Source organism: Rhipicephalus sanguineus, chromosome 1, assembly GCF_013339695.2.
Source record: "Rhipicephalus sanguineus isolate Rsan-2018 chromosome 1, BIME_Rsan_1.4, whole genome shotgun sequence".
Classification (NCBI taxonomy): domain Eukaryota; kingdom Metazoa; phylum Arthropoda; class Arachnida; order Ixodida; family Ixodidae; genus Rhipicephalus; species Rhipicephalus sanguineus.
In genome coordinates, this window is record NC_051176.1 from 277,289,315 (window position 1) to 277,311,185 (window position 21,871).

Sequence of the window (21,871 nt, forward strand, 5' to 3'; positions counted from 1 at the left end):
GAAACTTCGTTAAATTTACATTTCACCTGGTATGCCAACTGCAGTTGGAGGAGGATTTTTTACACGGAAAGTGCGGCAAGCATGTTTTAATAATAATACAGCAATAAAAAAAACAGCTTTCATTAACGCGAGAAAATTATTTTGCTGAGCCTGAAATACCGCACCGGGGAAGCTGTCTTCGCAAGGCCTGTACCTCATGCATAAAGCTGAAAGAAATGCAGGTTTAATGCTCTATGGTAATATGGCATAAGCGAAGCTATCGTGCAAATTCTGCTGCCGCAGCTTGTCATCAAGACCACATGTGTTGCTTAAGTGGTGCGACACCGATGCTGTCATGTGCACAAGAGGTGTGCGAACAGTGAATTTTTTAACCAAATGGAATACAAATCGAATAGCAATGACACCGAATCGAACACGAATACAAATTGAATATTCTCCGAATAGTTTTCGAATAGTAAGGCAGCCATTTTCAAAGCAGCTCTAGAGTAGTAAGGTAGCCTTGTGAAAAACAGCCCTAGAATTCCACAACATTTTATTTGAAACAAATATGCACAAACTTTAACCCTTTCACTGTTGGGTGGTTCTGGCCGTGATGCACCCCCATTGTTGGCTTGGTTTCGGGAATATCAGGGAAGCTTCAAACTAGGCTTGTGCGAATAGTAAATTTTAGGTCCGAAGTGAATTCAAAGCGAATAGTAATTTGTTCGAATAATTTCGAAGTGAATTCGAATAGTATATATCACATATTATAAAGAAAAATGAGCATATTTGTCATGACCTAACTAACCTGCACAGTATTTTTAAAGTTGAAACAAGGCATATGCATATATGTCATTCTTTTTGGTTCAAAGGGAAATGGAAGCAACTTAGAGTAGTAGCAGGATTTGACTTTCGGTAGAATGCAAGTGATAACCTGTAAAATATGTTACGTTTTAAAATTTACTATACTTAGAACATATAAGCCGGTATAACGAGCTTTTAAACTTTAAAAATGATGAATTGATGCGAGGGTAATAGTATGTTCATTTAACCTTGAAGTGTGGCTTCGCAGCAGTGTGCATTTCCTCTGGACAGGGGTATTCACTGTACAGCACCCCTCCGCTGCAGTGAAACAATTTTTACAGGGGGTTATATGCGGTTTATATTTGTCTATTCGTTCACTTTGAATACTTCGAAATTTCCTAGAATTTAAAGTCGTGTCGAAGCAAGTTCGAATACTGCAAAGTGCTTGAATATTCGCACAAGCCTACTTCAGACGCAGAGAAATGGTATGTTGTGAAGTCAACATGACAGATAATGATGGAAAGGGGATACAATAACCTTGCTTGCTGCTGATAGCAGCAAGCGAGGCCATGCCGAGTGAGCGAAAGCAGTGATCGAGTCATGTTTTGGTCTATTGGGGAGGCAACGCCGAGCGCCCCTGACCTTAACGCGCCGCAGCAGACACGTCAACAGAATAATAATAAAAAAAAGCCCTGCAAACCTGAGGCAGATGGCAGAACAACCCTTGTACATGTAATCACGTGCGTGCTGCATAGTCGCTCCATTTGTGAGAGTAGCGCGCGCGGAGCGGCCATGCTCTCCAGCAAAGGGTGGGTGTGATCGCTCCGTACTGTTCAGTACACGTACCAACCCAGTGAGAAGCGAAAATACGTGCTTCTAGATAGATTCAAGAGGTGGCGCAACCAGTACAATCACGCAAAATACACCAGTTTCGCGCTTCGGCGGAAACTTTGAGCGCATAACGGAGAACATACCGGTATGTCAGTGACACTGCGAGGGGGAACCCCGAGAAGGTACCGGTACATCAGTGACAGCAAAAGGGTTAATACCGGCGCCACATGGGCACTAAAAATGACATTCAGTAGTTAAGGTATTAAGATCCTGAATGACATTTTTTTCAGCCGAGCTGCCACACGTCTAAATTTAATGGCATTTGACCTGATGATGTTAATAACAGTCACCTTTGAAATGAGCAATTTTATGGTAATGATAAAATATAAACACGCATTTTAACAACTCTACTCTGCTTTCACGAATAGTGAAATGTAGAAGTAAGCATATTATGTTGCCATTAGCTTGACTTTGTTCCTGTCTTTTACAACATTGCAACCAACCACAGCAACTTTGGCCATTGCACGTTGAATCCGAAGCCTAGAATCTGACACGGCGCTGTCATGTCGAAGCCATAGTAATTATGTAGTGAATTTCGATATAATGCAACTGGGAAATAATGTGCTATGTGTTAAAAGTTATGTATGAAATATTTTTCATGCGATAGATGCTATTTCATATGTTTTATATGTATTACATTGAGCAAGCTTTGGCATCGAGAGTATGCATTTCTCACTCGAATGAGTTCTAGCGAAGGCATTAGGTGACGAATGGCATTAAGACTAATGCCATTTGATTTTCCTGTGTGGCACCGTGCAAATGGCATTAAATATTAAGGCATTATGAAGTTTTTAATGCCATTTTCTGTGCCTGTGTGGCACGGCCTTAAGGATGGAGCATTACAGTTACTTTTAACTGACAAAGAAATACCATTTGTATGTAAACTGAGATAAGCTCGTATACAACTAATATACAGCCGAGATATTTTGTAACTGCAGGTTGAAATACAGTATTGACTACAGTTCTTGGGGTGGTACTTTGCAACCATCCTCGTGAGTTTCATGATGTTAGTGCATTGATGACACTCTCGCTTCAGCGGCACTGGATTTTTAAGCAAGAATGTCTTCATCCGTCGTAAAAGCTTGGGCTGCATGTGTCTTGGGTATAATTCAGTGACTAAAACAAGGAAAATTACCCCTCGCAGTTCCACCGTTTCATAAAAAGTAGAAGGCAGCCACAGTCATTATTGTGCTAGAAACAAGGTAGGGGACCAGGTTAGATTATATTCAATTTTCCAATTGTCAAACCAACTCGGTCATAAGTAACTGTGCCTTTGTTACGTTCTTGTAGGGTTCTGCAGTTGATGCAGCTGAGAGACTCCCGACTCCCATTGGGTTCTTGCTCTGGAGAAAAGTTGGAGCTGGCTCTCCTAAGTTTCTTTGAGCAGTTTCGCAAGATATATGTTGGTGATCAAGTTCCAAAAACATCCAAGGTGTGTGCCTTGCTGTTGCTCGTGTGTGGATCTGGAGGATGCTCAATTGCGATGAAAAAGCAGGAGGTTGTTGCTTTACTAAATTTAGTACTATATTATTATTTGTGTTTTTTGACATATTGCAGTAAAACTTTTGTGATTTTGCAATGAATGTTTTTTGACACAGATATGACCTCATCATTGCTTTTGTATTGCATCCACAGACATCGCACCATTCCCCTGACAAAGTGTAGGTGGCCGTATAATTGCTAATTCTTTTTGACATTTCCCAGAATAGTATAGCTTTATCACTGCTGTGAATCTACATGTGCCACTTATTCTGCAGCGATAAAAAGTCAATGTGATAAAGATGCAAAAGCATATGCAGTCAAACCAGACTACAGTAAAAGCTCTTTAATTCGGATTTCTAGGGACCGGAAAAAATGTCCGAATTAACCGAATGTCCGAATTATCAAATGGTCGAAATAAACAAAATAAATGCAAGAGTTTTTTCAACATACCTTTACTTTACAAAGTAATCGCGGATGCTTGCCTGTTTTCGAGCAGAAATTCACACGGACACACTTTTTCTGAGTCCTTCAAGGTGCTCAGCAGCTCGCATGCTGTCTGCAGTGCCAAAACAAAATTCTTCAAGGACGACGAGGGCTTCCGCTTCTTCCTTCACAGTAAGAGGGGTCCTATGTGGCTCATGGTGCGGCTGCTCCTCTTCAGGCTCTTCTTTCTCGGATTCGTCGCCATGCATCACTTCCTTGATGATTTGCTCATCAGTCAGAGAGCCGGCAGCGGCAACACCATCATCAATGCCGATATAATCGTCAAGTGTCACTGCAACAGGCATAATACTTCTGAAATCCTGCCCGTCATCAGCACCGTCGTCCAGCGACACTTCGGCCACTGCGGCATCGCTGGAGTCGGGTACAACAAAGCCACTGTGTCTGAAAACAGTTGGCAATGGCGTGTGCAGGCATGTTCTGCCACACATACGCAAGAATGCTAACTGCGCTCAGGAGACTCACGTCGTATTGTTTGCCGACATCATGGCACAGGAGCAACTTCTTGTCGGGAGAGCTCATTTTTCAGGGCACACAAAATTTCTACTTTTGTGGTGAAGTCCTTGGCCTTGTGCTTGGGCCGCTTCGCCGGCATTGCCATCGGCGGAGAGTGCATTCACACGAGAAGTCAGCACAAAAGCACCAGCAACGATCCAGCTAAAGGAGCCATACCGAATCGTTCCTCGATAAAACGGCGTTCAACGATGCATCCCACCAATGGGAACAAAGCAACAAAATGGCACCGCCAAACCCACATGCGAAGAAAAGACGTTCAACCAGTCTCAAGTCAAGCCAAGTTGATAATTGATGTCCATGGTGATGCTGCGTTTAAGCTTCACTTTTGTTCCGAATTGTTCTTTTTTTGTTTTCGAGCCTCGCCAGCAGCCTGTAGTTGCCGAATTATCCGATTTGCGGTCAAATCTGTCCGAAATAATGAGCGCCCAGTCTCATAGAGTGATGTATATATTTACAGGGGCCAGATGACGTGTCCAAATTAACCGATTTTCTGAATTAACGAGAGTCGAATTAACAAGCTTTTACTGTATATCGAACTCGGGTAGATCAAATTATTAGGCTTGTGCAAATATTCGAGCACTTCGAATATTCGAACGAATAATACAGTATTCGAATTCGCTTCGATTCGAATTTAAATTATTGAAAGTTTCGAAGTATTCGAAATGAACGAGTAGGTGTACATTAGTGCACTTATAACCCCCCTGTAAAGGTGGTTTCACTGCATTGCAGGGGTGTTATACCGTGAATGCACCTTTCCAGGAATGATCCGCACGGTTCGCTAGTAACCTTCTGTAAAGATGGTTTCACTGCAGTGGAGGGGTGCTATACCGTGAATACACCTTTCCAGAGAAAATCTGCACTGCCGCGAATTAAGGTTAAATGAACACATTACCCTCACATCGATTCATCATTTTTTAAGTTTAAAAACTTGTTATACCGGCTTATATGCTCCAAGTATAGTAAATTTTAAAACGTAACATATTTTACAGGTTATCATTTGCATTCTACCGAAAGCTAAATCCTGCTACTATTCGAAGTTGCTTCCACTTCTTCTGAACCAAAAAGAATGACATTTGCGTATGCCTTGTTAGAATTAAAAAAAAAAACGTGCAGGTTGGTTGGGTCATGACAGATATGCTCATTTTTCTTTATAAATGTGATATATACCATTCGAATTCGCTTCAAACCTAAAATTTACTATTCGCACAAGCCTACAAATTATCTTTTATATCTAACGCTTTTCGAACATGGCAATGCTTTAGTTGTGGTATTGCAGTTGTCCATGAGTCTACGATGAACATGTAGCCGTGAGAATTTTTTGAAACGGTGCCGTAATAGCGGAGTTACTTCACATGTTTGGTGATACAAGAGAGGCCCTCACTCATTTCACTCTTTCCTTCACTATGCTCCGTTCGTCGGCTCATCTTTCCTCCTGGCCGAATGCACCTCCTCACTGTGCGAGGAGGAATGTGCGAATGCACCTCCTCACTGTGCGGTGAGCGCGAGTACCTGCATGCAGACAAAGAAAAGAAAGTCCCCGCATATTGCTGTAAAGCCGCCTTCCCTGCTTTATTGTGTAGTAATGCTGTGAAGCCAATGTGCGCACCAAATATCTGGTAAATTCTTTAAAAGATTTATATTGAATTGTATGTTATATCAAACTAATTCCCCTTTTTTGTGAGTTCGATATATGCAGGTTTGAGTGTAGTAGCTTTCTCCTATTGCTCTAGCAAATTTTTGTTACTTCTATGTTAAGAACTTTGCTATGATCTGGCTTTCTGTATGTTTCATATGACTTTTCTTTCTGTGTTTCAGTCTGTGTTTTTTGTAAGTGTTTTGCTTTTTTTACCTTTGTAAGTGACTAGTAGGCTTTTAAATGAAGGTGACCTAAGTAAATTCAAACAAGGCACGTCCATATGTGCACTCTGTGTATGCATTCTTTAACAATTTTCAGGGTGTCTACCAGCTGGGAAAACCAGGAAAACCAGAAATTCTCAGGGATGTTGAATAGTATGGAAGTACTAGGGGAAAACTTGGGGAACTTGTGTTTCTATCAGGGAAAATTAGCTGTAAATTTATTTAAAGGGAATTAGTCGCGGTAATGCTGGCTCAAGTGACAGAGAAGGCACGCTTTTCTGGCTTGTATGAAGCACATCCTCTCCACAGCCACCGCTTCCCACTCTGTGCTGTCTAGAGACCGTGGAAGCAAGCAAAATGGCGAAAAGAATTGCGATGCCTTGAATTTTGAAGCGAGTTCATAGCGGACACTTCCTGGTGCCGTCAATGATGATGCGATGCAATGCAGAGATTGTGCTTCATGTGGCGCTCTTAGATGCCCTCCCTCCCCTCCCTTTTGTTTTCCTGTTTCCAAGACTGTAAAGCTCCAGGTAGGTGGCAGGAAACATTGTGGCCTAGACTAGTTGCCACACTTCTGCTTTCCAATACGAGTCCCAAGCAAGCTCTTCCTGCGCGCTGCCTTGATGGAAGTGTCCATTTTAACCTACGGGAGGGGGGTTAAGGGGTGTGGGGTAGGGTGTCACACAGGCAGCTCAACAAAGGGACAATATCGCAATAAAGCCCAGATTGATAACATCATCCTGCGCATTGTATGTTCTGTGTGTGAGTGAAAGTGTGCGAGGGATACCGACGATCACAGCTCAAATGGAGAGTAGACGCCGCCGGCCGTCTCCATCACGTGAAAGCCACGTGGAGAGGTCTTGTAGGGGGGGCTGTGTGACTCCGGCAGAAATTGCATACCATGACCGGCCGGCCGTGGTTACTGTTAGTTGCGCGCACTGTATCTTGACAAGGATTAGCAGACGGCTCATGCCTTTATATGTGTTGTGTTATCACAAAGTTTGCGTTGAAGCCATAGATGGCTTGAAGGTCACTTCGCACGCTGCAGTGGTGCGTATTTCCATACCCTAAACAGTGCAGCAGCTGAACTTTTGGTCTCCGTCACATGCAGGAGAGTTCTGTTACCTGAACAGAAATGTCATGTATGACATCGAACCACCGCTAAAATTTGAGTGACAGGAAAAGGTTCTGTGTGGCGTTGCATAAGTATCGCTGGTAACTTTGGGTAACCTGGTAAACTCGGGGAACATGAATATGTCAACTTGGTAGGCACCCTGATGTGAAATCTGCTTCTGATTGTGGTCGGACATATATACTATCACTGCTTATTTAGCACATGTTTAGCAGTGTCTGCTTTTACTTGACTTGCAATTCATGCTGTGAAATTGGTTGTTCCAGGTGTATCGTCGTCTATCAGAGGTCCTTGGTCTTTCTGATGACTCCATGGTGCTAAGTGTGTTTGTTCGTAAAATTATAACCAACTTGAAGTATTGGAGCTACAGTGATGCTATTGTGAGCAAGACACTTCAGCTGTTGAGTGACTTGAGTGTTGGTTACTCATCAGTGAGGAAACTGGTTAAACTGGAGGAAGTGCAGTTCATGCTCTCCAATCACACAGTAAGTTTGTTGGCCTGCCTCTTCCATTTCCCACTTTTTAATTTTGTATGGATAATGATCATGAGTAGTTTGGGAAAGATTAGAGGAGGTCCTTATATTCTGTGTCCCATCATGAAGGCACGGCCCAGCACCTTGGAGTATGGAGGGGTGAGGAGTAAAGATGGGTAAAGAGGGGTGGGTAAAGATGGGTAAAGAGGGGTGAGGGCGAAAGAGGAAGATAGGAGTGCAGCATTGTGCACATACCTGTTTGCTTTAGCATTAATTTTTTTTAAGGCTTTCCTGTTGCTTCCTTATCTTTGCACTGTATTTTCGCTATATTTTGTTACTATAGACTTAAGTAACCTGTTCTAATGCCTTGAGACAAGCTTCTGTTTATGCATTAAAATGGAAGCACTTCGTGGCCATTTTATAGCTAGTTAAAAGAATGGAATGCTGCTAACAGTGTTGTGTGACAAGGCAATTTAAAATTGTGTAGAAGTTAAAAAATGGAACTATATTTAAAAGGTTTATGACATGGTTGTTCACTATTTTCAAGTAATCATTGTAGTTTGTAAAACCCACCATGGTGGTCTAGTGGTTATGGTGCTCGACTGCTGACCCGAAGGTCGTGGGACTGAATTCTGGCCGTGGCGGCTGCATTTCGATGGAGGCGAAATGCTTGAGGCCCGTGTACTTGGATTCAGGTGCACGTTAAAGAACACCAGATCGTCAAAATTTCTAGAGCCCTCCACTATGGCGTCCCTCATAATCATATCGTGGTTTTGGGACGCAAAGCCCCAGATATTATTGTTATTATGATTAGTTCTTAGTAAAGGCCAATATGGGGTTGTGTGTGCACACACGTACAAACCAGAAAACACAAACAAAACGGGATTTGATTTTGAATTCGCTGCTTATTAAAGTGCCTCCCGCTGACAGTGAACACCATTTTTGACATGGATTGTGTGTGTAAAATTGACTCACATCCACTGCTTTGCCTTCTACACCGAAACTTCAAAACTACATCAGATGTCTTGCTCCTCTCACGTTTTTGCACCCAGAAACAGTAAAACCTTGTTAATATGTACCTGCTTTAAATGTACTGACACTTAAAACATAGTTGCGACGAATCCCTGACCAAGCCTCACACAGCCTAATGTATTTGCTGACTGCTTAAGCCATAGTGGCTTGTCCTATGCCTGCCACGTAGTACGCACCGTGGTAACCCAACTCGCTCAACCGTCAACTTGCTGACAACGCACTGTGCCATGAAAGATCTTCAGTGTTTTCTGTAAGTGAAGAGACCAGTCAATCAGCGATTCCAACTTCTGCGTGATTGCGGCAATGCCTTTTCAGATAAGCATCACAAAAGAACGAAGGTGACAGGGTGGCCACCGACGAACGCACCAGTGTGACTCGTAGCTGGGAACCCTATCACAATAAGCATCATCTTAGCTATGTGCTTGCTACACCACCCACTCAGCCGCTCATGTGGCGAAGCGCTGTTCTATGTGTACTGCAGGCTTTTAATAAGTGACCACCCAAGCCCGCCGTGCCGCCAATCACTGCCACCTCGTTGTGTGGGATCGCTTCCAAGTGCGCATCGCTGTAGCTCGCTATTGCCAAGTTGAGTGGCACGGGCTCCGAGAAACCTCATGCATACGTTACAGCAAGTGTAACGCTGTTCTTGTAAGTGTACTAAACGCTTTTGTTAGGCAGCAGCCCAAATGTTCCTCCGTCCACTGTTGCCACATCGTGCAGGGCTGCTAGAACATCGCAGAGACGTGGAGTGCGCGTTGCATACAAAAAGCTCATTGTCGCTGCGTTGACCCATCAAGGTGCTCGCCGCACCTGCTCATAGTCTGGAGCGGGTCGTGTACAGAGAACACTCCCACGGCAAACGTGCACATATGGTACAGCAAGCAGCCTGGCAGTGATGGCATGAGCAGAGTAGGCGACTCACTGCAAGCAACCAGCAAGGGCAATCGGCATCAGATGGCAACGCCATGTTTCAGTGAAATGGTGTCAATCTTTGCTCAGTATGGCAGCGCCATGTTTCATTGAAATGGTGTCATTCTTTGCTCAGTAGGTCATTGTACTGACATGCACGCATGTATCGTGGAAAACTGATGCATGTGTCCGTCCGTTCTTTTGCTGTGTCAGTCTCTGTGTTCCAGACCTTGCAATAGTTTCAAAATGGTTCTCGGCGTTGCCAGCGCACGCCATCGGATGGTGGTGCGAAAGAGCTGAATCTTTTCTGCACTTTGGCTAGAAGAAAGCCTTGCAGTGGGTGCCTTAGGCAATATTTGCTGTGGGATTACATTTATTTCTTTGTTAATAGTGGCAGTGTGTGTCAGGAGACGCGTACAGTCAATGTCCGATTTTTCAGACTCCCTAGGGACCACGAAATCGTCCGTAAAAAGGAATTCATGCTATTTTATTCTGCTCAAGCGGTCAAGTCGCTACAACCATGTCCAAAATAGCTTTAATTTCTTCCAGTACACTTATCAGGCATTTTGGTGCGCGCCCAGGCTCTCGCAAATGCATTCGGTACCTGCCGCAAACCCCGCTTAGCTACGTGCCAACCGCCACTTACTTGCAAATTTGCATCTCGTGATGAGCGCCGCTGATACCAGCAAAGCGTGGAATAGATTACTGCTCTCTCGCATGGAGCCTTTGGAAACGATGGCGCGGAAGAACGGACGACTCGTCCGGCTTTCCCCGATGCGCTTGCGCAAGCATCGGCGAATCTCCGCCGATACGCAATTTGCTGCCGTGTGAAGTTGATCGTTTCTAGTTGTGTGCAGCACATCGCCAACTAAGCTGACGCCGTCGCTCCACTGTTGCTGTACCGTACGCATGCATTTGTCATGAAAGTGTTCGTGATGCCCACTCCGTTCCTAACTGCACACGGGCACGGCAATGGCGAGTTGGTTTCATACGTGAAGGCAACGCGTCTGTGCAGTGCACTTAGCGGTCTCGCACAAAGAGGCAGCATGAATGGCGGCGCGGCGCGTTTGGGTTCTCACCAATTAAATGCGTGCAGTACGCATGCAACTGTGCTAGGCCACATGCACTACCGAGCAGTTAACTGAAGATGCTTATCGTAAGGGTTGTCAGCGATTAAGCCGTACTGGTGCGTTTGCCACCTGCCACCGTCACGCCTCCGTGTATTTCCGCTGCTTATCTGTAAAAACATCGCCGCACGACGCTGTGATAGCGTCCCCTTTAAATTTCTGGTCAGCTTCACCCGAAACACTTTGGCATCGTGGCAAAGCTGACTTTCGGACTCTGGTACTGTTGCAAACAGATCGACTCGCGAAAGTGCTGGTTTGAAACTGCGAGGTGATAGACACGGCAGAGGTAGGGGCTTCAATTATTGCCTTTCAGACCTGCAATTTGGGCAGAAAGTCCAAAAAGTCGGACGCTGAAGAGTTTCAGCATCCCAAATTTTGGACGTTCTTATACATTGATGTCTATGGGGCTGGTGATGGTGCCGTAAAAGCGTCCGAATTTTCGAGCATGTCCGGAAGACCGGGCAGTCGCATTTCGATGGGGGTGAAATGCTAGAAGCTTGCGTACTGTGTGATTTCAGTGCACATTAAAGAACACCAGATGGTTGAAATTTCTGGAGCCCTCCACTACAGTGTCTGTAGTGGAGTGTGACATAAAACCCCAGATGTTATTATTAATTGTATTAATGAGCTCATACTTAATATAATCATCGTGTCCCAACAGTCTGCAGTGATTTGACATTACTCTCAAATCTTAGGGAACAGTGTTGTGTTCCTTGGATTGTGATTGAATTTTGTCACTAATTAGTCTCGTGGTAGCGACAGCACATTAGGCACATATGAAAGGAAAAGAAGGGAGCATAGCTGCTATCAATTGAAGTTCATCACATGAAAACAGCCGTGTGGAATACAGTTATACTGTGTTTAAAATGTTTGCTCTTATGACTTTACTGTATTAAATTCGAGGCATAGGCTGTTACAAATGCAACGGTGGCAACTAGGATGGGTAACTACAGTACAATCTGCCAATTTCAGTCCTCTATCATTTTAGAGTTAGCACACACAATGAATGATCTGTGAGAGGAGCTTTTGACATCTTGAATTTAAGGGTATATTCTTAGTCAAACAGGACTCCAGTTTTTGGTTCAAACAACTGTTCCACAACTTTTGCTTTTGTTATGGTTAGTTATCATGAAGTTATGCCAACTCGCCCAATATTCCATCACTATAATAGTGCTGCCAAATAGCTGTACAGGTTAACTGGAATATAAAAAAAATTAATGTGAATATTTTACTGAATGGGCATCAAGTTTCCGAGCTTTCTGTGGAACGGTTATGATTTAATATGCTATTCATATTTACCTTGGGGTTGCTTTATATTAATAGTAGATTTTATCGATAGGGGAGATGGCGGACTAGGTGTCAAGCACTTGGGTAGAGATATTTTTTAACATGGTAGCTTTAAAGAGCCCTTTATGGGCATCCAATTCCTGGCAATGTGCCTTAAGTGCATTCTTTTCATCAGGAAATGCTAGAAGGTTGTTTGTCAGCAGAATATCTACCTAATCGGTCAAAAGTCAATATTCTTGTTTTTTTTTTTATACTGCTTCTCTTTCCTATTCTACCTTTCCTGCTTATGAGGAATCCAAAAAAAAGGTATTGGGGGGGGGGGGGGGGGGGGGAGCACAATAAAAAGATGGGTATACAATAACTCGCCAGTCTGTTTAGAAATTGAAACAAACATTTTAAACACAAACTTTTCTTGACAGGTAATTTTTTTAAGTTGCAATGCATCAGACAGGTTTGTGCAGCTTTTATTTTTTTTTCCATGTGGTATGGGCAATTTTCTTTGTGTGATTGAGCATCCAAACAAATATCTGTACTTTGATATCCCACACTTTGGAATGGCATTGATATTGAAGTTGCTGGTATCTTTCTGTGCCGGCAGTCATGGTGGTGCAGTGGTTGCGGGGCTGAGCTGCTGATCTGAAATATGTGCATTCTATCTTAGCTACGGTGGTCACATTTTTGATGCAGGTGGAGGTGTTAGTGGTCGGTGTACTTAGATTTAGGTGCACATTAAAGAATCAGAGGTGATCGAAATTATCGGAGCCCTCCACTACGGAGGGCTCCACTACGCCTCATAATCATATTGTGATTTTGGCATCGTAAAACCCCAGGAATAATCTTCCCAGGCCTGTGCCAATCAATGGCATGGCAAAGTGTGCCGCTTATGGTTGCCCAAAGATGGGAGCCGACAATGGAAACACAATGCACTATGGAGGCTGTATGAACAGGGACGCAAAGCTACGCAAGTTTATTTAAAAAAGGCACAGATGAAACAAAATGTTCTCTATGTCCACTAGTTACACATGGCTGCATCTTTCTACGCCACAAGCAATGCATTTTTCAGGAAGTTCTATCACCAACTGGCCCTGTTTGTAGCGTTTATGGCAGTGCTGGCCATTAATTGCGTCACTTTCTCATAAGCAAACATTGATGCTGCTTCCACCGTCTCCTATCTTTCTCTAATGATCAACGCTGCTGTGGCATGGAAAATTTACTGTGTAAAGTGTGGAGAATCTTCAAGAATGTGCATTGAAGAAGACTTTGAAGCAACATCACCACCTTTCTGTAACTTAAGTAGCTCATACAATGCAAGCTCTGTATTGTAATACATGACGTGCATTTAAGATGTCTGCATTGTTTGTTGTGCTTGGTAGAAAGGGTGTCGTGAGTGCATTTTTTGAAGGCTTGCACTCTTTCAGAGCGAGCACTTCCCCTTTCTGGGCCACAACAGTGGCAACAGGAGTCCGTGTCCTACCACTTCAAATGCTACGGGATCTGGTGGTGCGTACCTGCTATGATAATTGCCTATAGGAAATGAATCAAATGTGTTCTTATTCTTGAAGGTTTGCTAATTGAGAGGAGACATACTTGAACCAGCTGCTTGTGTGTGTCAAGGACATTGCCAAGCCTCTGTAGCACACTAATGGTGTTTATTTATTATGTGAAAATTAATGAATGATGAACTTTCAGCTTGGATAGAATTTCAATAGTACTATGCCATAAGAAATTTTTCGCCCGGCTTGGGCATTCAGAGTTGCTGCCCATTTAACTTTTTGTTGGTCATTGGGACATGTATGTCCCACCCATGGCCTCAAGTGCTCAGGGGCATATGTAGGCCCACAGAGACAGGTAGTGCCATTACGTAAAACATAACAGCAACTGTATTTGGTAGTTTTTATTTGAATTGGGAGGGGCACTAGTAGCTCAGGTTGTCTTACTTACTTTTTCGCTGTCGCTCTTCACATGCCTGTGTTTGGTAGCCCATTCGCCATGAATGAGCTGTTCAGCAAGGGCAAAAATTTCTGCTTGCACACCCGTAATGCAGTTTCATCAGTTATAGAGACATTGTTTTGTGCTACCTACAAATATGCTGAATGTAATGGTTGCACATTAGGTCAGGCAAGCCCAGTTCACATTTGTTTTTTATGGACATTTCCAGAGAAATTTCACTTCAATTTTGATGTTCTCATTCACGTTTTCTGCTTTCATAGATAGCTAAAAGACTAGAACAAGGTGGAAGAGCATGTTGTATGAGTTGCATGGGCATATTGAACGAGCAAACAGCACTACCCATGCGCCAACCCTATCTGTTGCAGCAAAAACACACACAGCTTGTTTGTAGAACCTGGCAAGTGCATCTTTGCATTGCATGCTTTGAGCTATTTCATAAGCAGCCATAATAATTTCGGAAACTGAAAAGATGAAGTCCAAGGTGGGGAAAGGGGCGGCGTGTGTCCCACCTTTTCTAATTGCCACAAGTGACCAATGGGACATGTGTTGTCTCGCTCAGTTTTTAGATGTATTCATATACAAGAAATAATTTTTTTTGGTGGTTCCTACATGTGGGCCAGTTCAGTTGACAAAACCTGTAGCAGAAATCATCGCTAGATTTTTTGCGCCTGACAAAATGGTAAAGGGACACTAAGGTGAAGCAATGAATCGGTTTAGATTGATAGATTGATAAAGTGCACATTGAAAATTATTGTCATTAATTTCACCGTCATAAGTTGATTATTAGCGGAGCAAATCAAGGTCAGAGTTTCATTTTTGAATTTTGCACTGAAATCTCCGCATATGACATCACAGATTTCAAAGTGTATTTTTTTTTATTTTGTCGACTTTAGCTCAGCGATATTTCCTGAAACATGGCATGTTAAGCCTCTGGCCTCCTCAGAGGACAATGTACTTGGTTGTTGCCAATTAGAAACTACATATGCCGTAGTAGACGGCGTCAAAATCTATGATGCCACTGCGATTGGTGGAGGAACTTCAATGTGGCTTCGCCACCTGCATTTTCTTTTTGCCTGTTTTCTTGCTTACCAAATTTCTTCTCAGGGCAAGCGTGGTGATTTTGTACTGTGAAAGAGTAATTTACTAATACAAGAAAAATCTTTTTGGTGTCTCTTTAAGTACGCTTGTATTTTTTCTTCCATGCCTGTGCCATGTTGTGCCAAGCTATGTCCAGTTGTATGTACTTGCATCACTTTTGTCTGGCGAAATTGTGAACATGAGAAATTGCAGAGCAAGCAATGCTGGCGGCTGTGTGACCTCCCTCACTCTGTTTTTCAGTGTGGCTGCTGCTGACAAGCAGAGTTCAAAAGATGAATGCAACATCATTTGTATGAACTGTTTGAAGCTTTTGCATTGTGTATGGCCTCAATCAACTATACTCAGATCTCTTGAGCAAAGCTTGCATATGTCTGAGAAGCTGTGGCGATCTTCTATCTCTTTTGTCAAAAGCAGTTTTTGCAGACAGTGTCTTTCCAGGACAGCTGCTCACTTGAAAGTATCTTTTCGACTTTCGTAGCTAGTTCATAAGTAGGGCTCCGTGTTTTCGAATACCGTCAAATTTCGAGCAAGCCACCCCCCCCCCCCCCCAATGAAATCGAAATCGAAAGTGGGGGGGGGGGGGGAGCGGGTCGTTATCTCGGAACGGCACCAAAATTCCAAGATGGCGGCAAAATTTTTGCGCCAGAAAAAAAAAACGCAGTGCGCATGGATTAAAATTTTATTACAGTGAACTTTATTTAGGCCCCGGATTTGTTGTAGCTTTTAATCGCTTTCAAAACCATCGAAAGACTCCTCCGAGTCAGTTGCAAAAAACAGGTCGCAACATTCCACTTAAAGTCCGCTGTGCAGGTCGCCGTCCTCCGAGCCATCGAGCGCGTTACTAATGCTGCATCCATTGAAGGACCGTGCCACTGTCTCCTCAGGTACAGCGGCCCACACCTCGGCAACAAAATCGAGCACATGTTGCCGCGACGGCTTCTTCAAGTTTCCTTTCGGTGTTTGCGCTTCCTCACGTATATACTGCTGCCACAAACGCCGCAAGGTGGACTTGAACGGCTTATTCCAATACACGTCAGCAGGCTGCAGGATGCTCGTGCACCCCGCAGGCACGTGAAGCATGTCGGTGTCGTACTCCTCGAAGGCATTTGTGGCGGCTTGTTTCTTATGGATGGTCGCCTGGTCCAACACTAGTAAGCGTTGCACATCGTCGACGTTTGGGCCCCAGACTCTCGACAGCCATTCTTGCATTTTCTTAATGCAAGAATGGCTGTCGCAACACTTAATGTGCTTGCATGTTTTCGTGTTCAGATATCATTTCATCTAAGATTTTGAAGTATTGGGAATAGTAATAATAACAATAATAATAATAATAATTATAATGATAATAGGTCCTTTATTTTTCATCAAAAAGATGAGGGAGGCTGGGAGGAAAAGCTGAGAAGCAGCTCGACTGGCTCCTGCCCCACCCCCCGAAAGTACACTTTGGCGAGTTCACAGCAGTGCACATCAACAGCCTTATTAACAGGGTAAATGAACAGGAAGTGAGAAAAAAAATGAATGAATGCAGGGGTGAGACAGCTGCGCATATTGCGCATTTTTGATACAATTCCGTTTTCCTGCACCAAGCTGCTCCAAAAGCATAAAAATTGCAAAAATTGTGCCGAACTGCGCCGAAACGGCCTCACAAGCAAGAATTTTGAAGCCCGCGTCAGTTTCAGCGTGGGAAAACGTAACTTTAGAAGCAGAGCCAGGGATACGTTCACAGAACACGTCAACGCGCCCAAGCGCGTCCTTCTACGTGCCTTTGTAATAGAGGCTTCCATAGTGCTGTGATAATCGCCTCTGAGCGGTTGTAAATGTGTGTGACCCCCCCCCAAATGCACTGCCGCTCCGCTAGCTTGCTGTTTCTCGGTAGGTTGAGCGTTCTGGCGCTACTGTAAACTGTCGTGTAGCGAAAACTATCGAGTGGCATACGTAGCGCGTAGCGGGGTTGTTCATTCTCAGTTTCCTTATTGTGCATAGCTTGTTCCTCTGCTAGCTACGGTTTTGGTGTCGACGCTGCTGCATGTGTTCTCCCGCAATGAGCAAAGGTGAGTATTTTTCGTGTGGATAGAGCGAATAAATCTGGCTGCATGCGTTAACCTCGTTAAAACACACCTGCCGTGAACGCGGCATAACTACGCATTAAACGGTAGTAAGCACTAACCACCAAGTTCAAGTTTGCATCTCCTGGCTTGCGCTGACACCGCCAAGGAGGAAATAAATGCAGTGCCGCTGTAAATAGTGCCTCAAATGCGCATGACAAAGCCTTTTTTTTGTTTGTTCGTGTTCGTTTGCCGCAGCACTGATTCGGGCTCTCTCGTACGACTGTCCTATAGCACATGGTGGCGACATCAAGGAGCATTTAGAAACTATTACGCTTACAACGGCGCTACGCTTGCAGTGCGGTACGCACGCGCGTTTGACGACTTAGTGTCCGAGCGGTAAGGTTTCTCGGCGCTCGCGACGCATTCTTGAAGGCGGTCCCACACGAGGTGGCAGCGAATGGTGGTGCAGCGCGCTTTTGTTATCACCTATTAAAAGCATGCGGTACACTTGACGCTACGCCTCCCACACGGCCGAGCAGATAGCTGAGGGCGCTTTATTGGGGTGCTTAAAGGCGTACGCAGGATTCGTTCCTCTTTAGGGAGGGCGAAAGTTCATTGCAGCGCCCTCAATCCCGATTAAGTCAAAGTATGGGCGGTATGCGGCAGACTTTGCACTCCCCCCCCCCCCCCCCCCCCCCCCCCTCCACGAAGGGGAACACTGACCTACAGGAAGCTCTGGGGAAGCTTGAAAATCTAAATAAGCAGACAAACAAAAAGTGAAAGCAGTAATCTGCTAAATGGTATTCCTTATCTAAAGCAAAGACCTACTGCTATGTGACTACAATTCTTGTGCAATCAGTTTTTTATTATTTGAGAAGTGTGATGTTTTTTTTTGTTATTTTCAAATGTAAATTGAACCTAGTTGGAAAAACTTTTTTTTATCTATTTCATATGTTGTTACCCGGGTTGTATAAATTGTGTGGTTTGTAAAAAGGTGGTATAGTTCATACCTGGCGATAATCTGTTAAAAAAAGCTTTCTCCAAAGGCTGTTTGAATGTTATGTATATTTTAAGCCAATTAAAATATGTGCATGTTCCTCCAAGTTGCTACAAATTTGGTTCTTCAAGCTCCAAAAATGACATAATAAATGCCGCTAACTGCTCCCAAACAAGGTTCTCCTGCTCCTAAAATGAAATTTTGCTGCTCCCAAAACTGCTCCCTAATCGATTTCAGCCGTCTCACCCCTGAGGATGGAGAAATAGGATTATCAACAACAATGCAATGCATTTTCATTGGAAATAGAATTCATAAGAACACATTGCAACAACTTATAATGCAAAATTCAGGGGTGAGACAGCTGTGCATATTGCGCATTTTTGATACAATTCTGTTTTCTTGTGCCAAGCTGCTCCAAAAGCATAAAAATTGCAATAATTGCACCGAACTGCTCGAAAACAGCCTCAGTAGCAAGAATTTTGATGCCCACGTCAGCTTCAATGGGGAAAAAAGGCAGAGTTGACAACATGACTTTCCAAGCAGCGCCGGGGATACCAAGAAAATGAGACGTTCGAAGAACACACAAACGCACCCAAGCGGGTTGTTATGCACCTTTCTAATAAAAGCTCCCATAATGCCGCCATAATCTCCTCTGGGCTGTTGTATATATCGCCACACATGCTCCTTTCTTTGTTTTCTGTTACCGGCCCATTGCACGTGTAGCTGCTGCCTTGCGCAAACTGCGCCAGAATGTCTGGGAACCTTCCAGATTATGTTAGAATCTTCTTATAGGCCTGAGTGCGCAAACGAGAACAGCTGAGAATATTCTGGAACTAACGCAGCCGCCAGCGATAAGGCTCGAATGTTCGATGCTGCACGTATAAATGCCGACGTGCCTTGCCGCGGTTCAGTTTTTCGACGGCCGACACTCCGTTTGCCGCTATCAGTGTACAGTGTGTATTGCTGTAGTTTGACTTTCCGTTTCCCGGCCACAAATTCGGCCAAATAAAGAGTTTAGTCTGACACGCCGACTGCTGCCTTCGCCGACGTCACGACCCTGTGACGATATGTGTGACCCCCCCAAAAATGTGCTACCGTGCCCCGAGAGTGCTGTTTCTACTCGCTAGGCTGTGTGTTCTGGCGTTGTCGCTTAGCGGAAACTATTGAGTGGCATCGGTAGCGGGGTGTACTCTCAGGTTCTTTGTTGTGCATATTGTGTTCCTTCGGTTGCTGCGGTTTTCGCGTCGATGCTGCTGCGTGTGGTCAACTAAGCGCGTTTGCCGTGGGAGTGTTCGTACCGTTACAAGGGTTTGTCTAGCACGTTGTTGCGTCAACGCGGCGACAACTAGCTTCCTGCATGCGACACGTCTCTGTGATTCTCTAGCGGTTTTGCACGAGAAGGCAGCAGCAGACTGATGCGAAGCGCGTTTTGTCGTCTCCTAATAAAAGCATACAGTACGCTTACAACAGCGCTACGCTTGCAGTACCATACGCGCGCTTTTGACAAGATAGTCAGTCCAGCGAGGTTTCTTGGCGTCCGCGTCGCACTTTTGAAGGTGGTCCTGCACGAGGTGGTCGAGAGCGACAGTGAAGCGCACTTTTGTTGTTGCCTGTTAAAAGCGTGCAGTACACTTGATGCTACGCAACTGCACGGCGGATCAGATAGCTCAAGGCGCTTATTGTGATGTTCTCCTGACAAAGAGTAACACAGAGCTATAGGAAGCTCTGGGGAAGCTTGAAAAGCTAAATAAGTAGCCCTACAAAAAAAAAAAAAAAAACTAAAGCAGTAATCTAGCTTCTCATTCATATCACTGATCTTAAGCAAAGGCCTATTGCTATGTAGCCACAATTCTTATGCAATCACATTTTCTTTACTTTTGAGAAGTGTGATGCTTTTTCGTATTTTTTTCCAAGCGTTTATGTGGTAAACCTAGTTTGCAGAATTTTTTTTTTTTTATTTCATATGTTGTTTGTTACTCGGGCTAGATAGGCTGCACGGTATGTAAAAAGGTAGTGCAGTTCATACCTGGCGATAATCTGTGAAAAAAAAACTTTCTTCAAAGGCCGTTTCACTGTCTTGTGTATCGTGAGCCGATTAAAATATGTACTTGTCCCCCCAAGTTGCTACAAATTTGTTTTTTCAAGCTCCTAAGATCACATATTAATTGCTGCTAACTGCTCCAAATCAAGGTTCTTCTGCTCGAAAATGGAAATTTCGCTGCTCCAAAAACTGCTTCCATTCCAATTTCAGCCATCTCACCCCTGAAAATTAAACACCAAATTTCAGAGAATTGGAGGTTTACGTGAAATAAACTCCGATAAACACCAAATTTTCTCCCAAAAAGTAAGCTCCGAAAAACGCCCTCCGAATTTCAAGAAAAATAAACTCTGAAAACACAGAGCGCTATTCATGAGACAGTGCACCGAAGAAGTACTTTACCGAGCTGCCCAAGACTTGATCTCTCCGAAATTGAACTGAGGAACCTGATGCTGAGTTATATTCAGCGATGGAAGTGCTGTGTGAACTGTGCAGTTCACCAAGTGGTGACTCCTGCTGCACCTTCCTACATTTAGGCGAAACTTGCATAATTTGCACCATGCTTGTGCCAAGGTCTCACTCCTGCAGTCTTTCTGGGCGAAAAAGGCCATCAGAGGCACTTAAAGTGTGTCAGTTCAAATGTCCTTCCGCCCAAACCTTCCCTAAAACAAGCCAGCACTTCAGCACTTGCAGTAATCGGTTTGCAGGAAGACCCCCCTTACCACCTTTTCATTCTCTTTATGCTTTATTTTGGTGGAAAGAGGGAGGGGGGAGTGGTTCTGAGGAAGTCTGGGACAGTTGCTTGGGCTCCCTGAAATCGACTCGTAGGTCGCGGGATCGAATCCCGGCCGCCGCGGCTACATTTCGATGGAGGCGAAAATGTTGGAGGCCTGTGTACTTAGATTTCATCATCATCATCATCAGACTCTATGCCCACTGCAGGGCAAAGGCCTCTCCCATGTTCCGCCAATCAACCCGGTCCTGTGCTTTCTGCTGCCACGTTATGCCTACAAACTACTTAATCTCATCTACCCACCTAATTTTCTGTTTCCCCCTCGCGCGTTTGCCATCTCTTGGAATCCAGTCAGTTACTCTTAATGACCACCGGTTATCTTGCCGACGTACTACGTGCCCGGCCCATATCCATTTCTTCTTGATTTCAACTATGATATCCTTAACCCCCGTTTGTTCCCTGACCCACTCTGCTCTCTTCCTGTCTCTTAAGGTTACACCTATCGTTTTCCTTTCCATCGCTCGCTGCGTTGTCCTCAATTTAAGTTGAACCCTCTTTGTATGTCTCCAGGTTTCTGCTCCGTAAGTAAGTACCAGGGGCGTAGCCAGAAATTTTTTTCGGGGGGGGGGGGGTTCAACCATACTCTATGTATGTTCGTGCGTGCGTTTGTATGTGCACGTATATATATACGCCAGCAAAAGTGAAAAATTTCGGGGGGGGGGTTGAACCCCCCAACCCCCCCTCCTGGCTATGCCCCTGGTAAGTACCGGTAAGATGCAGCTGTTATATACCTTCCTCTTGAGGGATAGTGGTAGACTACCATTCATGATTTGATAATGCTTGCCGAATGAGCCCCATCCCATCCTTATTCTTCTAGTTATTTCACTCTCAAGGTTCGGCTCTGCGGTTACTACCTGTCCTAAGTAGACGTACTCCTTTACAACTTCCAGTGTCTCGCCCCCTATCGCAAAGCGCTAAGGAACCCCAGGTGGTCAAAATTTCCGGAGCCCTCCACTA

The 21,871-nt window shown here is 44.3% G+C and overlaps 1 protein-coding gene across 2 annotated transcripts in view; it reads left to right on the forward strand.

The window, feature by feature from the left end:
* Positions 1-21,871, forward strand: part of LOC119379031 (exportin-7-B) — a 98,611-nt gene that overhangs the window by 42,830 nt on the left and 33,910 nt on the right. For both annotated transcript variants that reach the window (XM_037648167.2, XM_037648168.2), the window contains exons 11-13: positions 2,965-3,106; positions 7,429-7,647; positions 13,409-13,490. In XM_037648167.2, coding sequence (XP_037504095.1) covers positions 2,965-3,106; positions 7,429-7,647; positions 13,409-13,490 — 443 coding nt within the window. The remainder of the gene's footprint in view (positions 1-2,964; positions 3,107-7,428; positions 7,648-13,408; positions 13,491-21,871) is intronic.